Source organism: Pezoporus flaviventris, unplaced genomic scaffold (assembly GCF_033815535.1).
Source record: "Pezoporus flaviventris isolate CSIRO_AGI_PZ_B2104156 unplaced genomic scaffold, CSIRO_AGI_Pfla_v1 ptg000040l, whole genome shotgun sequence".
NCBI classification, from domain to species: Eukaryota; Metazoa; Chordata; class Aves; order Psittaciformes; family Psittacidae; genus Pezoporus; species Pezoporus flaviventris.
In genome coordinates this window covers 2,579,188-2,600,859 of record NW_026892588.1, presented here as the reverse complement: position 1 = coordinate 2,600,859, position 21,672 = coordinate 2,579,188, and the positions used below count along the sequence as shown (strand labels likewise).

Here is a 21,672-nt window from a genome sequence, read left to right as displayed (position 1 = left end):
AAAGAAACAGTTTTGTGCGGAGAACAGAAGCAGTGAAACAGATGTGAGATGGAACAAACACTGCAAAGCAAAAACCAGAACCCTGAAAAGATGAAGAACCAACTGGGGATTTTAGTTAAGGCTTGGAAATTGTTTCCTTTTTCTTTTGATAGACCAGTTATTAGTCTGCATTTCCGTGTTGCATTGCTTTGTCTCCAAGAATTATCCCTTTGGCCTCTCTGATTGAATTAGTCTCTCTGCTCTGCTTTTAATACTTGGTAATTGCATTAACTTTTGGTTGCTTGACTTGGAGGGCTGCATTCAGCCCCTCCTATTGCCTGGAAGCACTTGTCTCTTCCTACCTCTTCAAAATGTCTTCCACAAATCATCTAATACCAGTCATGCAAACTCTGTAGGTTTAAAACCAGAACTGAAAGCATTTTGAACTATGCACTTTTCTGATTTTACTCTTCATCTCCTCCCCCTGTCATCCCCCATCCATCCCTTGTCCTCCCCCCTCCCCTCCCACACTCAACCTTCCCTGTCTTAAGGACAGCAATTCTTAACCAGCTCTTACAGTATGATACACACAGGCAGAAGGGACTCACTGTGCAAAGTCTTTGCAGGATTCACACCCTGAAGCAGGGTGTGTTTAACCGTATTGTAATACAGTTGTGTTGTAATCATTTACTTTTACACACGTTAAGAAGAGACTGTAACTATCTTGAAGGAACATCCTACTCATGCTTGGTAGTGAGACATCCAGCTTTTTAACAGAACCCACGTAAATTGAACCTGTTTCTTCCACAGAAATGGCAGAGTAGACTGTAAAAGAAGATGCAAACAGCTAACTGACCTGTAAGAGGAAACTGTCACTAAAGAATTACCATGCTATTAAGGAATGAATCAAAGTTGCCAGTGAAAGAAAATTGTACACTTCACGATTATAGACTTCAGTTTTTAATCTGTGACAAAATAATCTGCAAGTTTGAGACCTGTTTCAGGCATGCAGCGGTGCTGAGGTGAAGCTTTGCAGAACAGACCAATCCATGGCTAATAAAGTCAGCAACTGGGGAGGCAGGAATCTTTCTTACCTCTGAGAAGCGAGCTTCAAAGGCTTCTCACTGCAGGATCTTTCAGTACTAATTCCACTCATCTAAAAGATCAAGAGAGGAAAGCGTAACATTGAAAGTACAGGTGTAAGTATGTGGGAATTGGTGACAAAGAATCAAAGATAAATGGAAAGGGTCTTTTCTAAAGCCTTTTAGTTAGTAATTATTTAGAAATTGTAATTTGGATATATATTGTAGAGTATTTAATTTTTAACTATGAAGTTGGCTGGCTATGTTGAGTCTCCAGTGTAATTAACTCTAATGATGTAGGAGGAATCCCTTCTATACTTCGTTTAACATGCGTTACCAGGTCAGGAGATTTGAATACCCAGTATTTAAATATCGTGTTTCTTTGCCATGCTTTTCTTCTTTCCTTAAATCTTGTCAAACTTGACTACCATTACTTTCAATATACCAATTGATTGTCCTCACCTTTCACACTTAGCAACAGAATAGTGTTTTTCTGATCTGTGAGCCAAACCAGTAATGGTGTTACTGTTGATAGCCCTGAGATTTACTTCATTAGCTGGTCAGTCCATAAGCCTATAATGACTCTTTAAAATGGGAATCCTACTTGTAGATCTGGGAGAAAATACATTTCCTTCAGATGAAGATCACGTAGCAGCAGGGGACAGCACTTTTAGGAACCTCAGTGTTGTATGTTTAGCTCGTCTCTAGTTAATTATAAGCAAGGTCTAGTACCTGCAGGACTTCAGATGTCAAACCTGATTTGCACTGATGCTTGCTGTTGACTGCTTTCATTCGTAGGCTACCTGAGCAGTCCACTGGTGTCTCTGTAACTGCCTTCATGTTTACAGACAGCATTTCAGGACAAAGTATTATGGATGGATGGGGCAAAAAAACCAAACAAAACCCCACAACAGTTGATGGATGAGATAGTTTTTCCTACCCAGGTCTGGCAGGTTAAAGATGAAGGAAGCTATTTTCCAGAAACAGAGTGTTTCTACAGCCATCCCCCCATCTGCAGCAGCCCTGACCCAGCTGATATCCCCTGGGGTAAAAGAACCCAACAGAGCAAGAGGTAAAAACTTTGTGACAGGGACTGCCACGCAAACACACAGGGCGAGAGATGCCAGACAGGAAAGGAGGTCTGGAGAAATGAAATGACACCACTAGCAACTTGGGAAGTACTTCTCAAGGTATTTCCAGGATGCAGCTTTCCTGATCCAGTCCTGTGTCTTAATTCAATACAATTTAAACTGTTTGAACAAATTCTGATTTTTATTTTTTTTTTTTTTTTTTGCCACCACAAGGTGTCTCTGCATCTCTTCCTACACCGAAGGCTTTGGTAGCCTTTAATGGCAAGTTGATGTAGGGCTAAAGGAAAATATGCCCCAGCTTAGATATGGACTTTCTTCAGGATCATGAGCCTTCTTGGATTGGAATGGTGATGCCTTCATTAGCTGGTAGGAAATTATTCTTTAGCAAGAAAGGCCATAGTCCAATGATGTTATTTCATTTGGTTTTGAGAGCTCTCCTGCGTTTGATCGAAGTAAGCTGTGCTCATGTGACAGGGTGCATTGATCTAGCCTAAGCTCATTCTGCACTATGTTCACAATGTTTGAAGCATCATCCTTACAATGGCACAATTTTGCTAAAGCAGTATCTGTCTGCCATTTTACCTTTATGCTTATGTGGGTACTTTCTGTTGTCCTTCCGTCAGAACAGAGCTGGCACGAAGTCAGCATAAACACTGCATCTCATGCTCTAGATAGTGTGTATATTAAAACTGTTTCATGTTGGGTTTGGGGTTTTCCAGTTTTGGATCTTTTTTGAGTCTTACAAACTTTGGTCTAGCATCACGGTTACTTCTTCCACCCTCCATACAGTAGGGACAGGAAGTCAGACCACAGAAGGGGCTGGAAGGTCTAAGAAAGCAGATCCTTCTGTCCAAGGAGCTCTTGACCACGCATGACTCTTCACCTCCTCAGTATTTTGGGTTTGAGAACTAAGATAACATACCTGGTGGCATGTGGTCCCAATGTTAGGCGTAACCCTGTGAGTGGGTTTTGGTGTGGCTGTATGCTAAAGGAGTATCAAACATATCTTTGTCTAGGATGTCTGAAAAGTAAACTGTCCTCACAAGAAAAGAGTTATGGAGGAATTCTAGATGACAAGTGCTAAGTGGTCTCTAGATGGATAAATCTCAAAGCTTCTCTGGAATATTATTGTCATCAGGGCATGACAATTGGTTTAAAATCCAGCTTTTTTGTAGAGAAAATCCAGCCTGAAGTGGTTTTTACTTCCATCAGGTAAAGTTTCCCAGGGCCAGGCTGTTACAAGTGCAGTGTGTGAGCAAGCCCTTAGTGATGTGGTCAAATGTAGAAAACTAAGGCTCAAGGTGGTATTTATTTATTCATGCAAGTAATTAGGTTCAGTAGAAAAGACAGATTCACCCTCTGGTGGCAGTAGGTATGACGGGTCTTCAATGCAGCAAGCAAGCTCCCAGGCACCAGAGGGAGAAGAAAGAGATGTTCCTGTGATTAAGTTACTCTGAGGTGTTTGTTCCACTGTTCCCAAGGGGCTGGTTCCCTTCAGAGCTGGCAGCCCAGAGGCTTGCATCTGAATCCAGCTGGGATAGCATCTGAGCCTGGATTTGGGCAATAACTGAGTGTCCTAATGCCTGGGCTCTATACCACTGCTGTGGGTGTTTTCACAGTCCCAGTTCCTTTCTTTCTCCATGAAAATTTTCAGCTTGTTGATACTAAGTTTAGAAATCAGGACTGATGTGTTGCTCACTCCTAGTACCTGTATCTTTTCCTGTCGCTTTGAGGAACATCTCTTTTCTTTGGCTTCCAGATGCAGAAAAGACAGATTCAATCTCATGACACCAAGGTACTTCATCCCCAACAGGCACACCAAGATCTGAGGTCTAGACACTTACAAAAACTCCTCCTGTTCTGGGTAAGCCTTCCACTTGCTTGGGCAGACACCTGGTCTCAAAAGCTTGTGCTACCTGTCACTGAAATTGATGGAAAGTTAGTGAAGGCAGTGACTGGTGGAGTGTCTTTTTACATGAAAAATGGAACAAGTTATCTCAAGTAATAACATTATTCCTTAAACTGTTATCTGAATGGTGGGCCGCACAAATGTTTTCATGCCGTGTTTATTATTGATTTCTCTTTATTCCCAGATCCAGGCCATGTATGACATTACTCAGTATGAGAATATTTCTAGTTTGTTCATGATTCTGCAACAACTTCTTCCAGATGAAACAGAAGAAATGTTCTGCTTAAGAAGAAGTTTTGATCTGTACAGGAACACAGGGGGTGGACAAAGAGAGTGCTAATGTTAATGAAAGGGATTCAGGGGTGATATTGGATGACTGGACCTAGGTTGGTTGGACAGAACTTGGAGCAACCTGATTTAGTGGAAGGTGTCCCTGCCCCTGGCAGGGTGCTGGAACTGGATGAGCTTTAAGGTCCCTTCCAACCCAAACCAGTCTAGTATTCTATGAATCATGCAAGAAGCAATGGCTGATCTAGTAGCTTGTCTGCCTCTGGATTTGCTCTACACTGTGGGAAGGAATTACAATCCAGACAATTTCCTTTTTGTCATTCTCAGGTCCTCACCTGTGACAGCACAGATTAAACTGCAACAACACCTCCTGTGATTTTATTCCTCTTTTTTCCTTTCTCTTCCCTTTCTTCTTTCTACAGAGGAGAGGGAGACTGAAGGTGGTTACAGACACACACAAAGGTTTTCACCTCCACAGCCACCCTCAAGCCTCCCGGCTGGAACGATCCCGGCTCCTGTAACCACACCCAGCGAGACAGGGGCAGGAGCGGGATGCAGGAGGCTCGGTCTGCCTGAGTCGCTCTAGGACCTTCTCCTGCCTGGCGTGAGGCTGGGGAGGGGGTACCCCGTGCCCTGCCTCTACTTCCTACCCTGTGATGTGAGGCACAGGCATGCTCAGTAGCCGGTGCCTACCCCTCCTAGCTCAGCAACAGTGCCTACAACACTAGGAGACTGCTGGTAGCAGGAGCGGAGCCGGAAAGCCATCTTTGCTAGAGAGGGAAGCAGCAGTCCCTGCGCCGCTAGGCAGCCGCGCCACTGCCCATCATGTGAGTACCGGGAAGGGGGGGGGGCCCTGCCCCACGGCCCGGCCCCAGGCGGGACGCTCACGGCGGCTGTGGGGACAGGAGCGAGCATTGATGTGCAGCCTCGGGCGTTACCCTGTTGCTGCCGCAGCCGAGGGGGGGGATTAACTTTTGGGATCCGGCGTCGGTTTGGTGCTCGTGGGACGTGCGGCGGGGTGGGGTGACGGGATGGAAACAGGAATACCGGTGTCTGAGGCTGCCGTTCCTTGTGGATGGCATCCGTGCAGCTGCAGACTCCGAGCAAGGAGGTCCAGGGCGTGGGGCTTGGCTTCAGCCGGCCGGAGTCTGTGGCGAGCAGCATCCAAGTGTAATCCATCTGCTCCCGCTGGTAGCCTGGGGCTTGGTCCACTGTTCCTCCAGCTGCCAGGCAGCGGTGGGGGGGATTACTGACACATTTCTAACTCGGATTACTACTCAAAAGGAAATGCTGGGCCAGGATCCTCAACAGGTTTGAGTCAGGATTGTTCCATAGCCTGAGTCACTCCGTGCTGCTGATCCGCAGCTGTTTATTTTCACAGTTTAATGCGATGTTCTCTCTCAAATACTAGCTGTCTGATCCATTCAGCCTCACCATCTCCAGTGCCAATGGCTTCCTGTCAGCAGCGCTTCATAATAGTCTGCTCCTTCTTGTTTGCATCTCTTCAAATATCTCTTCCAAGTCTTTACATTCAGCATGAATGACAGCATTAACATTCTCTGCTAGGCAGTGATGAAACCCCCAAAGACATTGTGAAACCAGAAGTGTGTGGAGGTAAGTAGGAGCTGGTCGTCTCCCTGTTCATTCACAAAAGAATTCAGGTCACTAAATGCATCACTTTACTAGTGTCTCAATTGGCTGCTCGTTTCCAGTGACTCCTAAGGGACAGTCAGGAATATGTCTAAACCAGTCACTCCTCTGTGGTGTGTGGGACCAAATACCTGCTGGTATCGGATGGTCTTCAAAGGACTGCAGCTTAGCTAATTCAGACAAGATGAGGAGTGGAAACAGTCCTGGCAATCTACAATTAAATGACTTTAAAAATATTTCCAGTAACCGTTTGTCTTCATGAGGAGAGCCCGCAATCTCATATTCTGAAATGTTGTCTTTGTTCTTGAATGCTACTTCCTATGTGATATCTTGGGCAAAAAGCTTTTGTCCATGTTTGCTAAAATGTTTCCCAAGGAAGGAACTCTTTGGAAGTGAAAAAAAAAATTGTTATCTAGAAGAAGATTTCTCATTTAAATACTGAACTCCATCTAGCAAAAGCCAGTTCATTGTAAGCTTCTGTTGCCTAGTTCTGTTGTTATCAAGAGCCAGATGATATCAAATACTTTTATTTGTATGTGAGCTGTTCTTCAGTGATTAATAGTAGAGTTTGCTGCTGCAGTATTACACAAGCTAAGCTGTTCAGACACAAAATAGTACCTCAGATAATGTTTAACTTAACCTGTGTATATTTCAGTCTTGGTGTACATAGGTGTTCATGAGAGCATTTGTAAATAAAGCAGAAAGGGTGATGCTAGTGTAAGTCATTCATACTTCTTCTGTAGGGAACTTGCATCAGACTTCTGAGAAAAATTACAAGCAAAAGGGAAGGCATTTTATGTCTGTTTTGGCAATATAGACTTTCAGTCTGATAATGGAAACAAAGCCAAGACAAATAAGCAGCTTGTCATTGGCAGTGTCAGTTGGCTTCAGTCTCACTGCCAGATACTGTAATGAAAACTTCTTTTTTAACATCTGCATGAATATCATGTCCCAGTACCTTCTGAGTTACTGATGAGCACCAGAGATAAATGTGTATTAGCTACTGACTTTTAGCAGCAGCTACAGTTGTAGTTCACTGGAATATAAAAGCTATTTGCTAGTGAGCACCAAAGACACTGTAGAGGTTACTTCTGCTACAGAGTATTGCAAGCATGGACTCATGCATGTATGCAGGCATGCACATGAGACACGATGCTGCGTCTTCAGCTGGTGTGAACTAGTGTCAATAAAGAACTCCTTCACTGGGTCAAATGGCAGCTCCGTATGTCCTGGTGTGTTATCCCCTAAAGAAGCTTGCAGGGAATGCTCAGGGAAGAGAGTACAAGGAAACAGTGGGTATGCAGTGGCATTGCCAGAATACTTTTCCAGTTTCCAGGGATTTAAGGTTCAGGGAGTGTCTAAACCTGAGGAGAGTTCTTTGTATTTCATGGCTCCCAGTGCTGTTCTTCCAGGAAGGTGTCCAGTTGTTCCATTTGCAGTGTCCTGTGGCAAGGAGCTTCATAGTTGGACCATGGAGGCTGTGAAAGCTGCTTCTTGTTGGATTTGAGCTGTCAGATAGCAGGTTCTTTCTGATCGTACTCTTGTACTGGGAATCAGAGACCAGTGTTCTTTATTCACCACCTTCTCTGTGATTCATGATTGTGCATCAGACCTACACTGATTTACATCAGGTCGGAATCTGTCCCTGTGGTCTCTATTACAGCAAGTAGAATCCAGGGCAGATTAGATATGTTCATGTAACAGACATCTTTTACCTTGCTTCAAGCAGAGGAAAGGAAGCTGTGACAGAAGAAATATAAATGAAAGGAGGAGGGTATAAGAGGGTCCTAAAGCGAGAACAGCGAATGGTTGAGCTATGCCAGTGCAGCTGGGAAGATGGAGACAGTTGAGGCCAGGCTGGATGTGGTTCTGAGCAATGTGATCTAGTGGAAGATGTCCCTGCTCATTGCAGGGGGTTGGACTAGATGACCTTTAAAGGTCCCCTCGAACCCAAACTAATCTATGATTCTATGATTGTTCCAGCTGTAAGGGAGAGCCCACAAACTTACTTGGAGGAGATATCAGGAGCAGTGAAGGGAGATGAGAAAAAAAATGGTGCTCAAAGCTGAGGCACTTAAAGGCTTTGTTCCTCTCTGGAAAACAGACTAACAGCAGCAGGTGAGGTATATGGTTTTGTTTCTTTTACAATGGTCACATCTCAATAGGTAATTATATATAATAGAAGCTCATGGCATCATGTCATCTGTTGTTTACAGACAGGTCAGTGACCAGACAGCAGGGTGCCTTTGATTACATTAATTCGATACAAATGTGCTCTATTGCAGGGTACAACTTTTGTGAGACAAGCAGCAAAGCAAAGCACCTGGCTCTCCCTGGGGCAGTATTGCCTTGCTCTGTCTCATTCCTCGGGCAGCAGTTAGGCCTTCCTAAAAAAAACCCCAAGCCTCTGCCTGTTTTAGAGCAGCAAGGAGTACATCCTGGAGGGGCTGAATGGGATTGAAGTGGTTGCACCAGTTGTAATGAGGCTCTTCTGGCTGAATGTCTATTCAGTTCCTCTGAAAAGAGTGGCATAGCTGTGGCCTCCTGCTGTTAGCAGAACAGTACTTAGCCCTCCTTTTGCTGGCATAATTTTATGATACTCTGCAGAATCTCCCTACCCTGTCCTTCTCTTGTACTGAACAGCAGAGACAAACCGATTTAGTACAGTTCTCTACACAGTCCTGATCCACTGCTTTTAGGGAGTTTAGTGGCTTACAAAAGTCCACGTAGCCAGTGCATGTCCTATAAAAGTATAACCAGCATGAAATGGAGGAGTAAATGTTCTAAGTGATGCAGCTATTCCAGGATGGTAAAGGGTTTGTATACCCTTAGAAATATATTCCAAAGAGCTTTGGAAATCCATGGTGGCAGGAAGATTTGAGTCCACTGGAGCTCTTCAGGTTTTACATCTGGTGGCCAGCTGCATCATACTGGGATGATGCCACAAAGAAGGAATCTTCTTCATGTATTGCATTAGAAATAAATGCTTTCAGTTCACATTAAGTGTTATTCCTGATACACTCATCACTTGAAATAAGGGTCGCCCAAGTAGGTCATAAAGCTTTCGGATATTTGGTTGAGGAGTATTTGAAAGTGTAGAAACCAAACTGAATGGTGTCAGGAGGACCTCAGCTAAGAAAGTCTCAGAATGAGAGCTATTGGGAATTATATGTGCCAAGTACAGACAAGTGAATATGTGTCATGATAAACAGTCTTCAAAACAGGCGAATATGTAGTAGATGGAACCCAAATCTGTTTAGTTTGGTGGTCTCATTCCTTGTGACTTAGTGCTTATTTATTCTGCTATGTGTCAGCTGTAGCTTGTTCCTGTTAACTTCCAGGCATTTTGCATAGATGGTTCCAGCTGTGGAGTAACTTACAGGACACTTAAAGTGGCTGCAGTGGAAGCTGACTCGTCTGCCCAAAGGAGCATTTCCCCTTTTTAGATGGTATTTACGTAATTAATGCCTTCCTGAAAAATCAATAGTTAGTTGTAGAATACCAGCAAACCCGTGTTTGTGTGCATGCCTGTGGACGAGCATGTGTGAGAAAAGGAGAGCAACATGACTGCTACTGCTGAACCCAGGACAAACCTGTTCTTCCCCTTCTTCTGCCACCATTTATAGGAGGCAGAACACATGGATTATTCTCTCTGGCAGCTTTAGCCAGATGTTTATGGTGCCTTTGGAAAGGACAGTACAGACTGTGCTAAATCAGTCAAATTGACTGAACTGCTCATTTTAAGCAATTATGACTTAGAGAATATCCTCTCACCTACAACATTCAGTGCTCTACTGTCGTTATTCATAGCCATTGCCAGCAATTAACTAGACCAGTGTTTTTCAATGATGCAGTTCCTTTTTTCCCTCATGTCTGTACTTGAGCCCCCTAAACTCTGTTCCGTTATGGACTGAACAACCACCAAGTGATTGCAAGGTGGGTTGTTTTTTTCTAACTGCTCAGTTATGATCACCTTATGTTTTACTGTGTAAACAGTAACTCACAGAAATAGATCCGTCTGTACATTTGCAAGGGTTTTTTTTTTTGTCAGTTGCAGTTACATTGTAGCTTCTGTACCGGGTAAAATAAGTTCCTGACCGAATGATCTGAATTACCTGACCACGTTCCTTAACCACTTCAGATGCAAAATTTAAAGAATATGCAGGAACAAAAATAAAAAAAAATTAAAAAAAGCAGTATTTCAATTTCAGAGTTAATTAGAAAGAAATCTAATTTATTAGGTGTTAACTTACACCTGATGGACTCAGTGTCACAGGGTCCAAAGAGGACTCTATTCTAGAAAATAGAAATTCTCCCACGATGACATTATAGAAGAAAAAAATCCACATTGTTTCAGGAATTGTGGTTTTTTTGGTTGTTTTTTAAAGTACATTCTCATTTACCACAGTGCTCTCTAAATGTGAACCAGTAAATGTATTTGAATCAAGGGCTGTCACTGACTATTTATACATCAGGGCTATAGCTTGTGTTCTCTAAGTATCAGACTGTTGACGGTTTGGTTTGTGAGGAATCAGTGCTGTGAACTTCACTGGAGTTTTTATTATGAAACATGTCAATACCATGCGAATTGAGACAGCCTTTGCGAAAAGCTGGAAATGGAAAAACTGGGCAGTGGGAATATGCCAGAGGCTGTGATTTGTCCTGCTTCCCGATGCAGGAGTCTAAGAAGGAAAGGAAGTGTCCACAGAGCTCATAAAACTCCTTACATGGTCTAGAAGAGTTGGAGGGAGGAAATATACAATGGTAAGTGCTGCACTGAACTGTCGTTAGTGCCTCATACTGGATAAATGCTGATTTTCCGTTAAGCCGCTCACACCAGATCCAGAGGGGAATTTATACATTTAACTTTAAAAATTCTGACTGGATAATTAAAAAGCAAATCTCACTGTCCCATGCAGCAGACTGGAAGAGACAGGAGTTGCTGGTAGTAGACAAGGTTACCAAAGAGTGGTGTGCTAAGACTTGTCACCCACTGCTACAGAGCTGTGGCTTTTACAGCTCAGTTTGTAGCTACTGGAAATGGTGGGTTTAATCCCTGGTTTGTCTAGCAAGATGGTGGCTGCTGAGTTAGCACCAAGGACTGTATTGCTTCAGGGATGGCTGTGGAGGTGGATCCTTCATCTGTGGAGACATACAGGAAAGCTCTATGGGCACGCTTGGCAAAGAGTGCTCCTTATATCCATGCTGGTAGCAGGTACCTCTTGGTTTTGGACTTCAGAAGAAGGACAGATCCTTAGCCCAGCATCTTTGCTGCCTCTCCAGAGCTCCTTTCCCAGCCTAGATTTCATGCACCATTGGAGAAAAGGTGAGAAATGAGCTTTCCCAGTGAGCCTTGTGAACTGCAGTTCTTGTTGGAATCAGTTTCTGAACCTTCAAAGTGAGCAATGCACCCAAAGTACTCAGCTCTACTGAAACACTCTTGCCTGTATAATTGACTGTGTGGATCTGTGAAGGAAAGCACTTGGGAACTGGCTCCATAGGCATCTCCTCTGCACCCACATAAAGGCAGGGGTGCTGGCCCTGGGATCTGGGGGAATATTGTAAGGCACTAGTTGCCCTTTTAGACACTGAGGGCCCGAGTCGGGCAATGTGCCAGCATTTCAGAAATATGCGGGTCCTGGTAAAGCTTCCCTAGAAACTATGAAAATCATTAATTATCCCTAAACCCACTTGTTATCTACTTCAGGAGGTTAATGGTTAGAAATTACATTCGTTCATTTGAATTCACATACAAAAATAGCTCCTCTTTATCATGCTAGTGAATCTGGCCCTACTCAGGGCCTTAATTACAGCGTGCTGCAGTAAGGCAAAGCGCACTGCTGCTTGAAAGCATAAACCTGATCTGCTGTTATCCACCAGCTGTTGGCACAGGCTGTTACATGGGATAGTGTCTTGTATGTTGTTTAGAGAGGAATTTTAAGACCGGATATTTCTTATTGCTCTCAGTGATCCTGAACAACAGTGGTTCTAAAAGATAAAAACCTCTAGCTCTTTCTCATACACACACACACACTCTTTAGGCTGGTCTGTGGGAAAGGTTCCTGAAGTCCTGCTAGGTTTGCCAATAGCTCTGATAAAGAATGGTTCCTCCTTCTTTTGCCTTCATCACCAGTAGTATCCATTTCCAGTGTGTGCACAGGGAGAATAGCTGTACGCAACAGTTGTCACCTATGGTGACAATTCAGATGGGGAAAGTGGAAAGGAAACAAAGAAACAAAAAGCTTTAATCAACGGCAGCAAAACCAAAGTTGTCATCTACCCTCAAAGGCATAGAGCACTTTGTGCCATCGCTGACTGGCATGGCACTTTGTGCTGCCAAACATCCTGGGTGGAATCAGATTTTACAAAGCAGTTACCACGAGATAATTGGGCTTGCCTGTTGGTAAAAATGCAAATATTCTGAAACAGGCATGAGATTGAGCATCAAAAAGCGAAACTAACAGAATGACCTTGCATCCCTTGTATACGGTGAGAGTGGTGGATGCTGCAGGCCTGATTTGCTAGGACTGGTTCTGGCGAAGAGCCCCTATTTACAGGGGACAGTTGTGTACAAATATGGCTTGCTTAGTTTACCATCACGAGTGCACTGAGTGACAAAAACAGTCCTTCCAGAAGGCTTTGGGGATTGGTTTGCTTCCTACACTTCCAAAGCCGACTGAGATTTGATGATGACTTGTAGCCCATCAGTTTACCAGAGAATCTCAAGGCAAAACTCTCTGAGCTGGTGTCAGTGCTGTGGTTGAGAGCCTTTCTGCTGATTGGGATCTGGGGAGGGCTCAGCTTGAGAGCAGGCACTGCCAGGATGAATCAGCAGATATCTTCCTGGAAGCAGTTGACAGTCTGGGTATCCCAAGTGTTCAGCAGAGATCCCACCAGGCTATAAAAGTCTGCTTCTGAAATGTTTGACTACTTTCCTGCAAGGAGCTGTACAGTCATTCCCTGACAGCTGTGATGCTGTCTCCCACACACACATGAAGTTCACACCATGACATTTTTCAGCAACTTTGTTTACTAGATGATATAAACATAGAAATACTTCAAGTCACTTAACACTTTGATGCTTTTCTCTTTGCATTGAGCATTTTAGGGAAGCTAGGAGAAGGGAATGGAAAGGCAGAATATGCCCCGTGTGACTTGGCATGTTGACACTGATCTGCACATTTTTCATGTCTCAACTGACTTGTATACATCAAGTAACTTAGTCTTTTGTATTTCGTCTTCATAACTGATCTGTGGCTACAGCAGCGATGTTAAGTAACAAACCTTGCATTAGCATGTTCATTGCCTTTGTTGTGACACTCAGTTTTATGCAGTTACCTCTAGGGGCAAATGAGCGAATTTGATGTTTAAAGTTCTGTGCAGAGACTGAAATGTTTTAGCAGTAGGACTATAGCTGACAGGTGCTTTTCTTGTTTAACCCCCACCTGGAAAAGCCAGTTCTGAACTAAGCAAGCTAGTATTTTTCTTGTTACTGACTTGCAGATAGCTGTTTGCTGAAGATCTCCTTCACCACCACAGGTTTAGAAATAAAGCCCGTTTTCTGTCCTGAGCCCCCTCTCCTAGCCTTTCCATGAGCAGTCTGCATGGTCAAACTTGTTATGCAGCAAGAAGGCATTTTGGCTTAGGCTAAAACAAAACAAATACAGAATCAAAGGCATTTGGATGGAGGAAAAAGCTTAAGAAATCGGTGTGTATGGATGAATTGAAAGGGAGCCTGCATCTTGGGGAGGGGAGCACTGTACCCAGGGAGAAGAGCAGAGTTTCTCTCTTGGAAATATCCTCATTCCTGTGCGCTGTCAGTGAATAAGAAGTACCAGGATTTCTGAGTAACTTGCTCTAATCTTGGAGGAATCTGTAGCAAGGAATTGGAGGAATTCCTGTAGAAAGTAAGAGCACTCCAGAAAGCTTCTGGGTGATTGAACTGAGCAGTTGCTAGTCCTGAAGTTTCTTAGAAAAGAAAGTCTTACCCAGCAAAGAGGGAAGGAGTCCAAGAGGTCAGATCTGTTTAGAAACTTGAATCCAAAATCCTCAGAGGCAGCATGGCTACTGGCTCTAGATCAGGCTCAGATCAAAGCTAAATTGTTCTGTTCAAAGCACTTCCACTCTGCAGTGCTGCAGTAGCATTGAATAACGTGAATGAAAATATTAAAGAAGTAGGAGAAAATGTAGTTCAGAAGGTAACTCCCAGTGAATCAAGCCTTACATACTTGGAGTGAACCTGAAAAATCCCAAAATATTGTAAAACATTTAACAAAACATAACCAGTGACTAACCAGATATTGGTTTGGTTTAAACTGCACCTTTTTCTTCCTTTAGTTTGGTGATGGCGCTTGTCTCTGGATTTGTTCTAGCGTTGCTTGTACCTGTCTGTAGGACTGGGTGTGGTTTACAGTGAAGGCAGCTCTTCCCCCAGCCTGGACCAGAGCAGTTGTGCTTCAGTGTTTGGATGTATACAACCATTTGTCCAACTCTCCTAGCTGAAAGATTTTTTTTCTCAAAGGCTTATGTTTATTCCTATAACCTTTGCTGAAACTGATGGTGCAGGTTGCCTATGAGGAAAGGCTGAGAGTGCTGGGGCTGTTCAGCCTGGAGAAGAGAAGACTGGGGAGACCTTATTACAGCCTTTCAGTTATTAAAAGAGGCCTATAAGAAAGATGGGGAGAAACATTTTAGCAGAGTCTGTTGCGACAGGATGAGGGGTGATGGTTTTAAACTGAAAGGGGATATTCAGGCTGGATGTGAGGAAGAGATTTCTTACAATGAAGATGGTAAAATCCTGGCACAGGCTGCCCAGAGAGGTGGTGGGTGCACCATCCCTGGAGACATTCAGGTCTGGGCTGGATGTGGTTGTGGGTTCAGCCACATCTAGTTGAAAATGTCCCTGCAGGGGGTTGGAAAAGATGACCTTTAAAGGTCCCTTCCAACCTAAACTGTTCTATGATTCTATGATTATGCATGTAGGTAGCAAAGGAAAGTACTTGATAAAGATTTCTTCATATCTTAAAGAGATTGTCATCTAGGATTTAGGATAAAATTCTCCAAAATAAGAAACTCCTATTTGAAGGGTGGTGGTGAAGTATTGTGAGTAACAGATAGGGGATAGCAACTTCGTGAGTGTGTGGGGAAGAGGAGACAAGCACAGGTGTTTATGCTTGCAGCCTGCTGCGCAGAGCCAGTGCTGTTTCCTGACAGCACAGTCACATCACGGGCTCCAGGGGGTTGTGTCTTCAGCGATGACTCATGCGCTGAATCCAGTTTCTGTTGTTCTTGCTGTGGTCCCTTGTTAACCTGCAGATAGTCTATCTCAAAGTCCACCTTCCCCTGCCACTTCCCAGTGGCAAATGTGACTTGGCTGCCTGTACTTGAGATTTCTCCCTTCCTGAGGTGGCTTGATGATAGATTGATGATAGATTCACCAACCAGCAAACATCAACTATAGCTCCAAGTGACAGACAGCTCGTAGCCTAACTTCCCATGGAAATAGCTTTTCTATCTGTACTGGATGACAGCGTGTTTTTTGGGACTCTAGTAGCAGCACCACTCCCAAAAGGCTATCAGTGGTGATAGGTGGCAGGATTGCAGTAATTTCCTTGTGTTTTCACATAAACAAAGGGAATCCCTCTGCTCTGAGCTACAATTTTCTTCAATTTGGTTAGAGTAGAATAATTTTCATCTGTTCTTCGCTCTATCTTTGAGAGAATAAACTAGGCAAACTTGGCTTCATTCTTTCATAACAGAGAAGACTGGTTGTAGGCTGAGGTCAGAAGAAAATTAATTTAGAATATGTCAGGAGTTTGGGATGGAAGAGATTGCTTCATCTTGCTTTTTACAGAGAGGCTGAATGAAGAGGACACAAGGATAGACTGGGATGCACAACCCACTGCAACATTAGACATCACACCACCTCACTATTGCACAGAGAAGGAAATTAGTGCTGTGTCTGCCCTTCTGTCTTTAAAATGGAACAAAGAGAAGATACTGTAGTTGGCTCTCCTTTTCTTTAAGAAGAAAAGACAAAGACCCAAGGACTCAGTTGAGTTATCTTTAATTACTAGATCTCTGCCCAAGTAATGGTGGGTGTTTGCAACTGGGAATTCTTTACAGTTACTGCCATAACCAAACCAGGGTTTTTCTTGAGAAGCCTTTACTTTTCCAGAATGTAGTAAAAGAAGTAAAAAAAAAAAAGAAGAAAGTAGAACTTTCTATATCCAAGTACAACACAGATTTTATATGGAACTTGCTTTAGGGCGTTTTCAGGTAAATGCTCAAGGTGCTTAACTCAGAGATCAAAAAAACAAGTAAGTTGACCTTACAAAGATTATGAGAGAAGATGTTAATACTCTGTGAGAAGTGTGAGGTTTCTAGGTGAGAACAGATTCAGTGCAGGAAAGAACACCTCTGCCTAGAAGCATGCAGATTTTGTTCAGATTGTCAGTGTTTTTAATGACAGCTGCTTTCTGCAAATGTGCATACAGAATGCCCAATTTACATGTTTCCATGATGCTGTGCAAGAGCTATTTTGCATATGATCATTACAACGCAAGGTGTATTCTATTTGACAACTTAGTGTTTTGCTTTGTCTTTAGAAATACGGTCCTGAGAGGCTGGTGGGTTTTGCCTATGTGTGCATTAAATGGGTTGTTTTGGGAAATTTGGTTTGTTTATTTTTCAGACTATCTGAAAAGGAGAAGTTGTCTGAGAAATTAAAGTGCTGGAATTCAGCCTCTCCTTTCTGGGGATTCATCTCCAGTCCACTGAGGTGGCTCTTGTCCCAGTTCAGTAAATCTGGCTTTGAAGAGTACGCGATTCTTTCCAGTAGTTCTTTGCTTTACGTAGGATGTGTTATTGGTGTTTATCTTCTCTATGCAGAGGTATCCTTCATAGCAAATTTAATGACGAAAAACCAGTAACAACTATTTGAAGTTGTGTTTGTAGCATCAGAGTAGAGAGTACATTTCATACAGGAGTAGTGTGTGGCTATTGACTGTACAGGAACTAACCCCGGTCATAAAGCTCAGGTATGGACTGTGTAATACCATACTAGGTAGAAAAGGATGCATCTAGCATCTTTCTTGTTCCTTCTTATCCGCAGTCTGTAATACACGTGTAAATAAAGCAAACTGATTGTTGGAATATGACAATAGTCCTCTATCAGCCATACACAATTGGCTGAAATCAAGAGAAATGTGTAAATGCCCCCTAGGCCCTGGGTGTCTTATATCTGGTACACCAGGCTAGAGCAACAACGTGGATCAGGCAAACATTCAGTGATTTTGAAAGTTCAAGTGATTGAACCAAGGATAATGGTTTTAATAGGCTAAACCCAATCAAAATAGCCCTCTGTGTTTTAATGACAGTGGTTTTGGCAACCTCAGCACTGCACAGATTTACACAATATAAACACTGAGAAATGAACCAAAGAAAAATTAAAATCCTGTTGAAAAACTAAGACAAATATAGCCACTGTATATATATTTTATGGAATTCTTTTTTCCCTTCAGAATTGGGAAGTGTTAATGGGAATTAAGTGTTAAGAGAACATCCTGGTTTTCACTGAGGTGGCATAAGCGAGTAAAAATTGCAGTTCTCTTATGTGCTTTTGATAATCCCATAGCTTTAATGATTGTCCCTTTGCTTATGTTCTCGACATTTTCTCACAGAATTGAGTTAGTGTGCGATTGCGCCTCCATCACAGTGCTCCGGATATTGATGTTTCAAAAGAAGTTAAGACTTCTGCCCTCTTCCTGAAAGTTTCTGCTCTCAGAGTACTAGGAAATAAACCACCCTGCAACAACCTTTATTCACTGGCTGGAAATGTGGCTTCAGGGTGGTGGCTTCTGCTATTTAATTGCTCTTTGTAACCCCTGCAAGTGTGCCTGGTCTTGGGTGATACATACAGTTGGAAGTACCAGTGAAGTGGTAAGCAAAGTAGAGGAGCAAGAGGTTGTAACAATATGGTGTTGGTAGAGGGAAAGGTGTTCTGCTCCAACATAGAGTGGGTTACTGGGGTAATATATAACTGTTTCTACCTTGCTCTTTCTTTTCTGCTTCTTTCCTCACCTTTGATCTATGACTAACTGAATATCTTTGTCTTTGCTCTCCTGTAACTACTCTGCTTCACAAAACCTTTTGAGGAGTGAATTTGCTTCAACAGTGTGTGCACAATGCCTGTCTTTTACATTTTTTTCATCAGAGGTCACATCTTGTTCCATCAAGAATAAACTTTTCTGGCTTGCTTCTAATTTGAAATTTGATTTCTTAAATGTTTAAAAATTTAAAGAAGAATTAAAAAAGCAGTCGTGCTGTGACGTGAAGGGAACAGAAGCTATGGACTGGAGAAAATATCTGTTCACTAGGAGAGATATTTGAAGAGAGAAAAATAAATTCCCTATGGGAAGGATCAAAGCACATGGAGTTAATGGATTATGACAAAAAAATACCTGGAGAAAATATTAGGTTCAAACATGAAAGAGCGAAATAGGGAAGAGTGAGGGTTTTTTTTTTTTTGTTGGACATAAAGGATAGTTAGATGGCTAGCTAAGTACTTCAGATTACACGATGTAACTAAAGGGCTATTAGCAGGAATAGGCATTTCTTTCCTTGTGTCATCACTTATGTGGTGTCGAATTAGCCTTGGAGTTGCAGTCCTGAATTCCTCTTCTATTGCAGTGCTCTGTGCTGCTGACTAGAGCCTAAATCACTCTATAGTCCAACTGGACCCTCTCAGACTGATTGTAATAACTCTTAATAATAAATCAATAAATAGTCTTTCTTATTTAATAATAACTTAATAAAATAATAAATCTTAATAACTCATAGTAATTGTAATAACTCTTAAAGTCACTTTAATAGCCTGGTTAGGTTCTGCTAGGCTGAAAAATATATGGGGTTTATCAAAGAAGAGAAAAAAGGCAGAAACCTTTCTGGTGAGCAAGGAAATGGTCATGGGTGAAGAACTGTGGAAAACTTTTGTTCATGTTATTGTTCTGAAAGATCATCTGTACTGGTCCAGGTATCTATGTGCTTTCTTCATTGCTGCAGTGTTTGATGCCTTACAATCGTACCAGATAGAAACAGATAACTACAGCTAAGGCACAAAGACAGATCCTCAAAGATTTCACTCACAGTGGCATACACATCTCACTGTACGGGATGTGGGAATCAGATGTTTGAAATGCCTCTCAAGAAGCTGGGATCCGATGACTTTGTCCAAGGCTCCCCTGGGCTTGTGTGGCTGAGCAGAAGCTGCACCTCTCTTGTCCCATTTAGTCACCCATCCTTCCTCCAGTCCCACCGCAAAGCAGAATTGCCAGGGGACTTGTGCCAGTGCTTTCATGCACCAGGATGCTCACCTGTACTAATTACAAAGTAAGGGCTGGATCTACTGAGAGATGCTCATCCACCCAGAACTATTGGTAGGTGTTGCTGTTTGCCAGTCTGGTTTATTTCTCTGTGCGTTTGAGCAGTTCCATCTCCATAAAACTGCTTTCCTGTATTGAAAGTGATGTCTACAGTGAGTGAGATTGAATTTTTGTTACTTGCCCTTCTTAGCAACCCCCACTTGCCCTCTGCCTTGGGTCAGTTTCTTATTTGCCTTTTCACAGTTCTTAATAAAGAAGGCCCTCTTGTCCTCCTGTCTACAGAAGTTTAATTTGGAAAAGGCAGTAGATTTGTATAGTGACTGGAGACATGAAAAGGTGGCATATGTGGGACACCGCCTGTATTGATGATCTGATAGAGAGCTGATCAGTACTGACTGGAGTGCAATTAGAAGTGCAGTATTGTGCCTGTGACCGTATGCTATGACAGAGGTGGTGTTACCAGATGGGGTGAGGGAAGGATGAAGGCCCTGGTCAATCCTAGTCTCCCAGACCTCTCTCATCAGCACTGCCTGTGCTTTGTGAGTGCTCCTTTTTGCTGTATGATTTGTCTTTAACTTCCAAGAAGTGGCTGAACTGATGGAGGAACTGTGTTACTTCCAGTTCAAAGGCAACTTCAAATCAAATATATTTAACTTAATTAAAAATATAATTGTGTTTCCTTTTGTTAAACAGCTTCACTTTAAACTAGAAAATCCCTTGCCTTCTTTTACAGCAGCTGCAAGAGCAGCAGTCTCTCTTGTCTGTCCCCAAAGACCAGAAAGAACTACATAAAGGAATATATTCCAGTGAGTGCATAGTCCAGAAGAAGCAGAGCAACATGAGTACAAAACACTGCTGTTGTCTATTCTCTTAGAATTGTGTCTGCCTTCTGAGACTTGGGTGGTGTGGTCAGAGCCTTTGCCAGTGAAGACTGAGGAAAAGAAGTCATTCAGAACCTCAGCCTTCTCCAAATTCCGGGTAGCCAGTTCTCCTGAGAGCTTCCTGAGGTGGCTTATGTTGTCCCTAGTCTGTTTTTTATTTGCTATGTACTTGTAGAATCCCTTCCTGTTATCCTTAACATCCCTAGCCAAGTTTAATTCTAACTGGGCCTTAGCTTTCCTAACCTGGTCCCTAGCTTCCCGGACAACATCCCTGTACTCTTCCCAGGCCGCCTGTCCTGGCTTCCACTGATTATAAGCCTCTTTTTTCAATTGAATTTTCCACCGCAGCTCCTTATCCATCCAAGGAGGTCTCCTGGCCCTCCTGCTGCACTTCCTTCTGGTTGGGATGCAACACTCCTGAGCTTGCAGCAGGTGATCCTTGAATACTGACCAACAGTCTTGGACCCCCCTGCCCTCTAGGGCTGTATCCCATGGAACCTTCCGAAGCAGGTTCCTGAAGAGGCCAAAGTCTGCTCTTTTGAAGTCCAGGGCAGTGAGCTTGCTGCACGCTCTTCTCACTGTCCTGAGGATCTTGAATTCAACCATCTCATGATCGCAAGGTTTCCCAAAGCTATGTGTAGCTTTTCTTTTAAATATTGTCAATTTTACCACCAGTCATTTCCATTTCAGTGCTGAAGTATAGAAGATGATAACATACAAAAGCTTGCTATAGTATGGTACTACTATGAGACTTCACAGCAGTCTTCAAATATCTGAAGGGGGTCTACAAGGATGCTGGAGAGGGACTCTTCATCAGGGACTGTAGGACGAGGGGCAGTGGGTTCAAACTTGAACGGGGAAGTTCAGGTTAGATATAAACAAGACATTCTTTACTGTGAGGGTGGTGAGGTGCTAGCACAGGTTGCCCAAGGAAGTGGTAAATGCTCCATCCTCGGGAGTGTTCAAGGCCAGATTGCACAAAGCGCTGGGGGACATGGTCTAGAGTGAGGTGTCCCTGCCCATGGCAAGGGGGCTGGAATGAGAGGATCTTAAGGTCCTTTCCAACCCAAAGGATTTTATGATTCTATGGTGCTGGCAACTTGGGCAATTAGCCATACCAGTTTCTTCTCTTCTTAAGAGCTTGGAAGAAAACATATGGAATTAGGGAGCAACAAACCTCAGTTTTCATTTGAAAAAAGAAATAGAGAATGATTCATTCTAAGACTATACGCTCCAAAGGATGAAGATTTGAATTATTAGCAACATATCTAACCATGACGGGTGCTGACACCTTCATCTCTCTTATTTTTACTGCCATGGATTTTCTTCACATGCAGTGAGAGAATTTACACTACAGGAAGTGTTAATGGTTTCACGCTTCCTACCCATTTTTAGCTGCCTAATTTATGG

The 21,672-nt window shown here is 43.0% G+C and overlaps 2 protein-coding genes across 3 annotated transcripts in view; one reads left to right on the top strand and one right to left on the bottom strand.

Annotated features, from left to right (window-relative positions):
- CUNH17orf50 (chromosome unknown C17orf50 homolog) overlaps window positions 1-21,672 on the bottom strand; it is a 62,815-nt gene that overhangs the window by 2,950 nt on the left and 38,193 nt on the right. The window contains exons 1-3 of one of the 2 annotated variants that reach the window (XR_009745538.1): window positions 5,389-6,241; window positions 4,685-4,758; window positions 917-1,135 (exon numbers count right to left, since the gene is read on the bottom strand). The exons of the other annotated variant lie outside the window; for it this stretch is intronic. The gene's annotated coding sequence lies outside the window, so the exon portion shown is untranslated. Of the gene's footprint in view, window positions 1-916; window positions 1,136-4,684; window positions 4,759-5,388; window positions 6,242-21,672 lie in introns of those variants that run through there. 2 annotated transcript variants of the gene reach the window in all.
- Window positions 4,893-21,672, top strand: part of LOC133275469 (vesicle-associated membrane protein 2-like) — a 42,099-nt gene continuing 25,319 nt past the window's right edge. Inside the window, exon 1 of the mRNA XM_061465442.1 lies at window positions 4,893-5,176. Coding sequence (XP_061321426.1) covers window positions 5,175-5,176 — 2 coding nt within the window. The 5' untranslated portion in view covers window positions 4,893-5,174. The remainder of the gene's footprint in view (window positions 5,177-21,672) is intronic.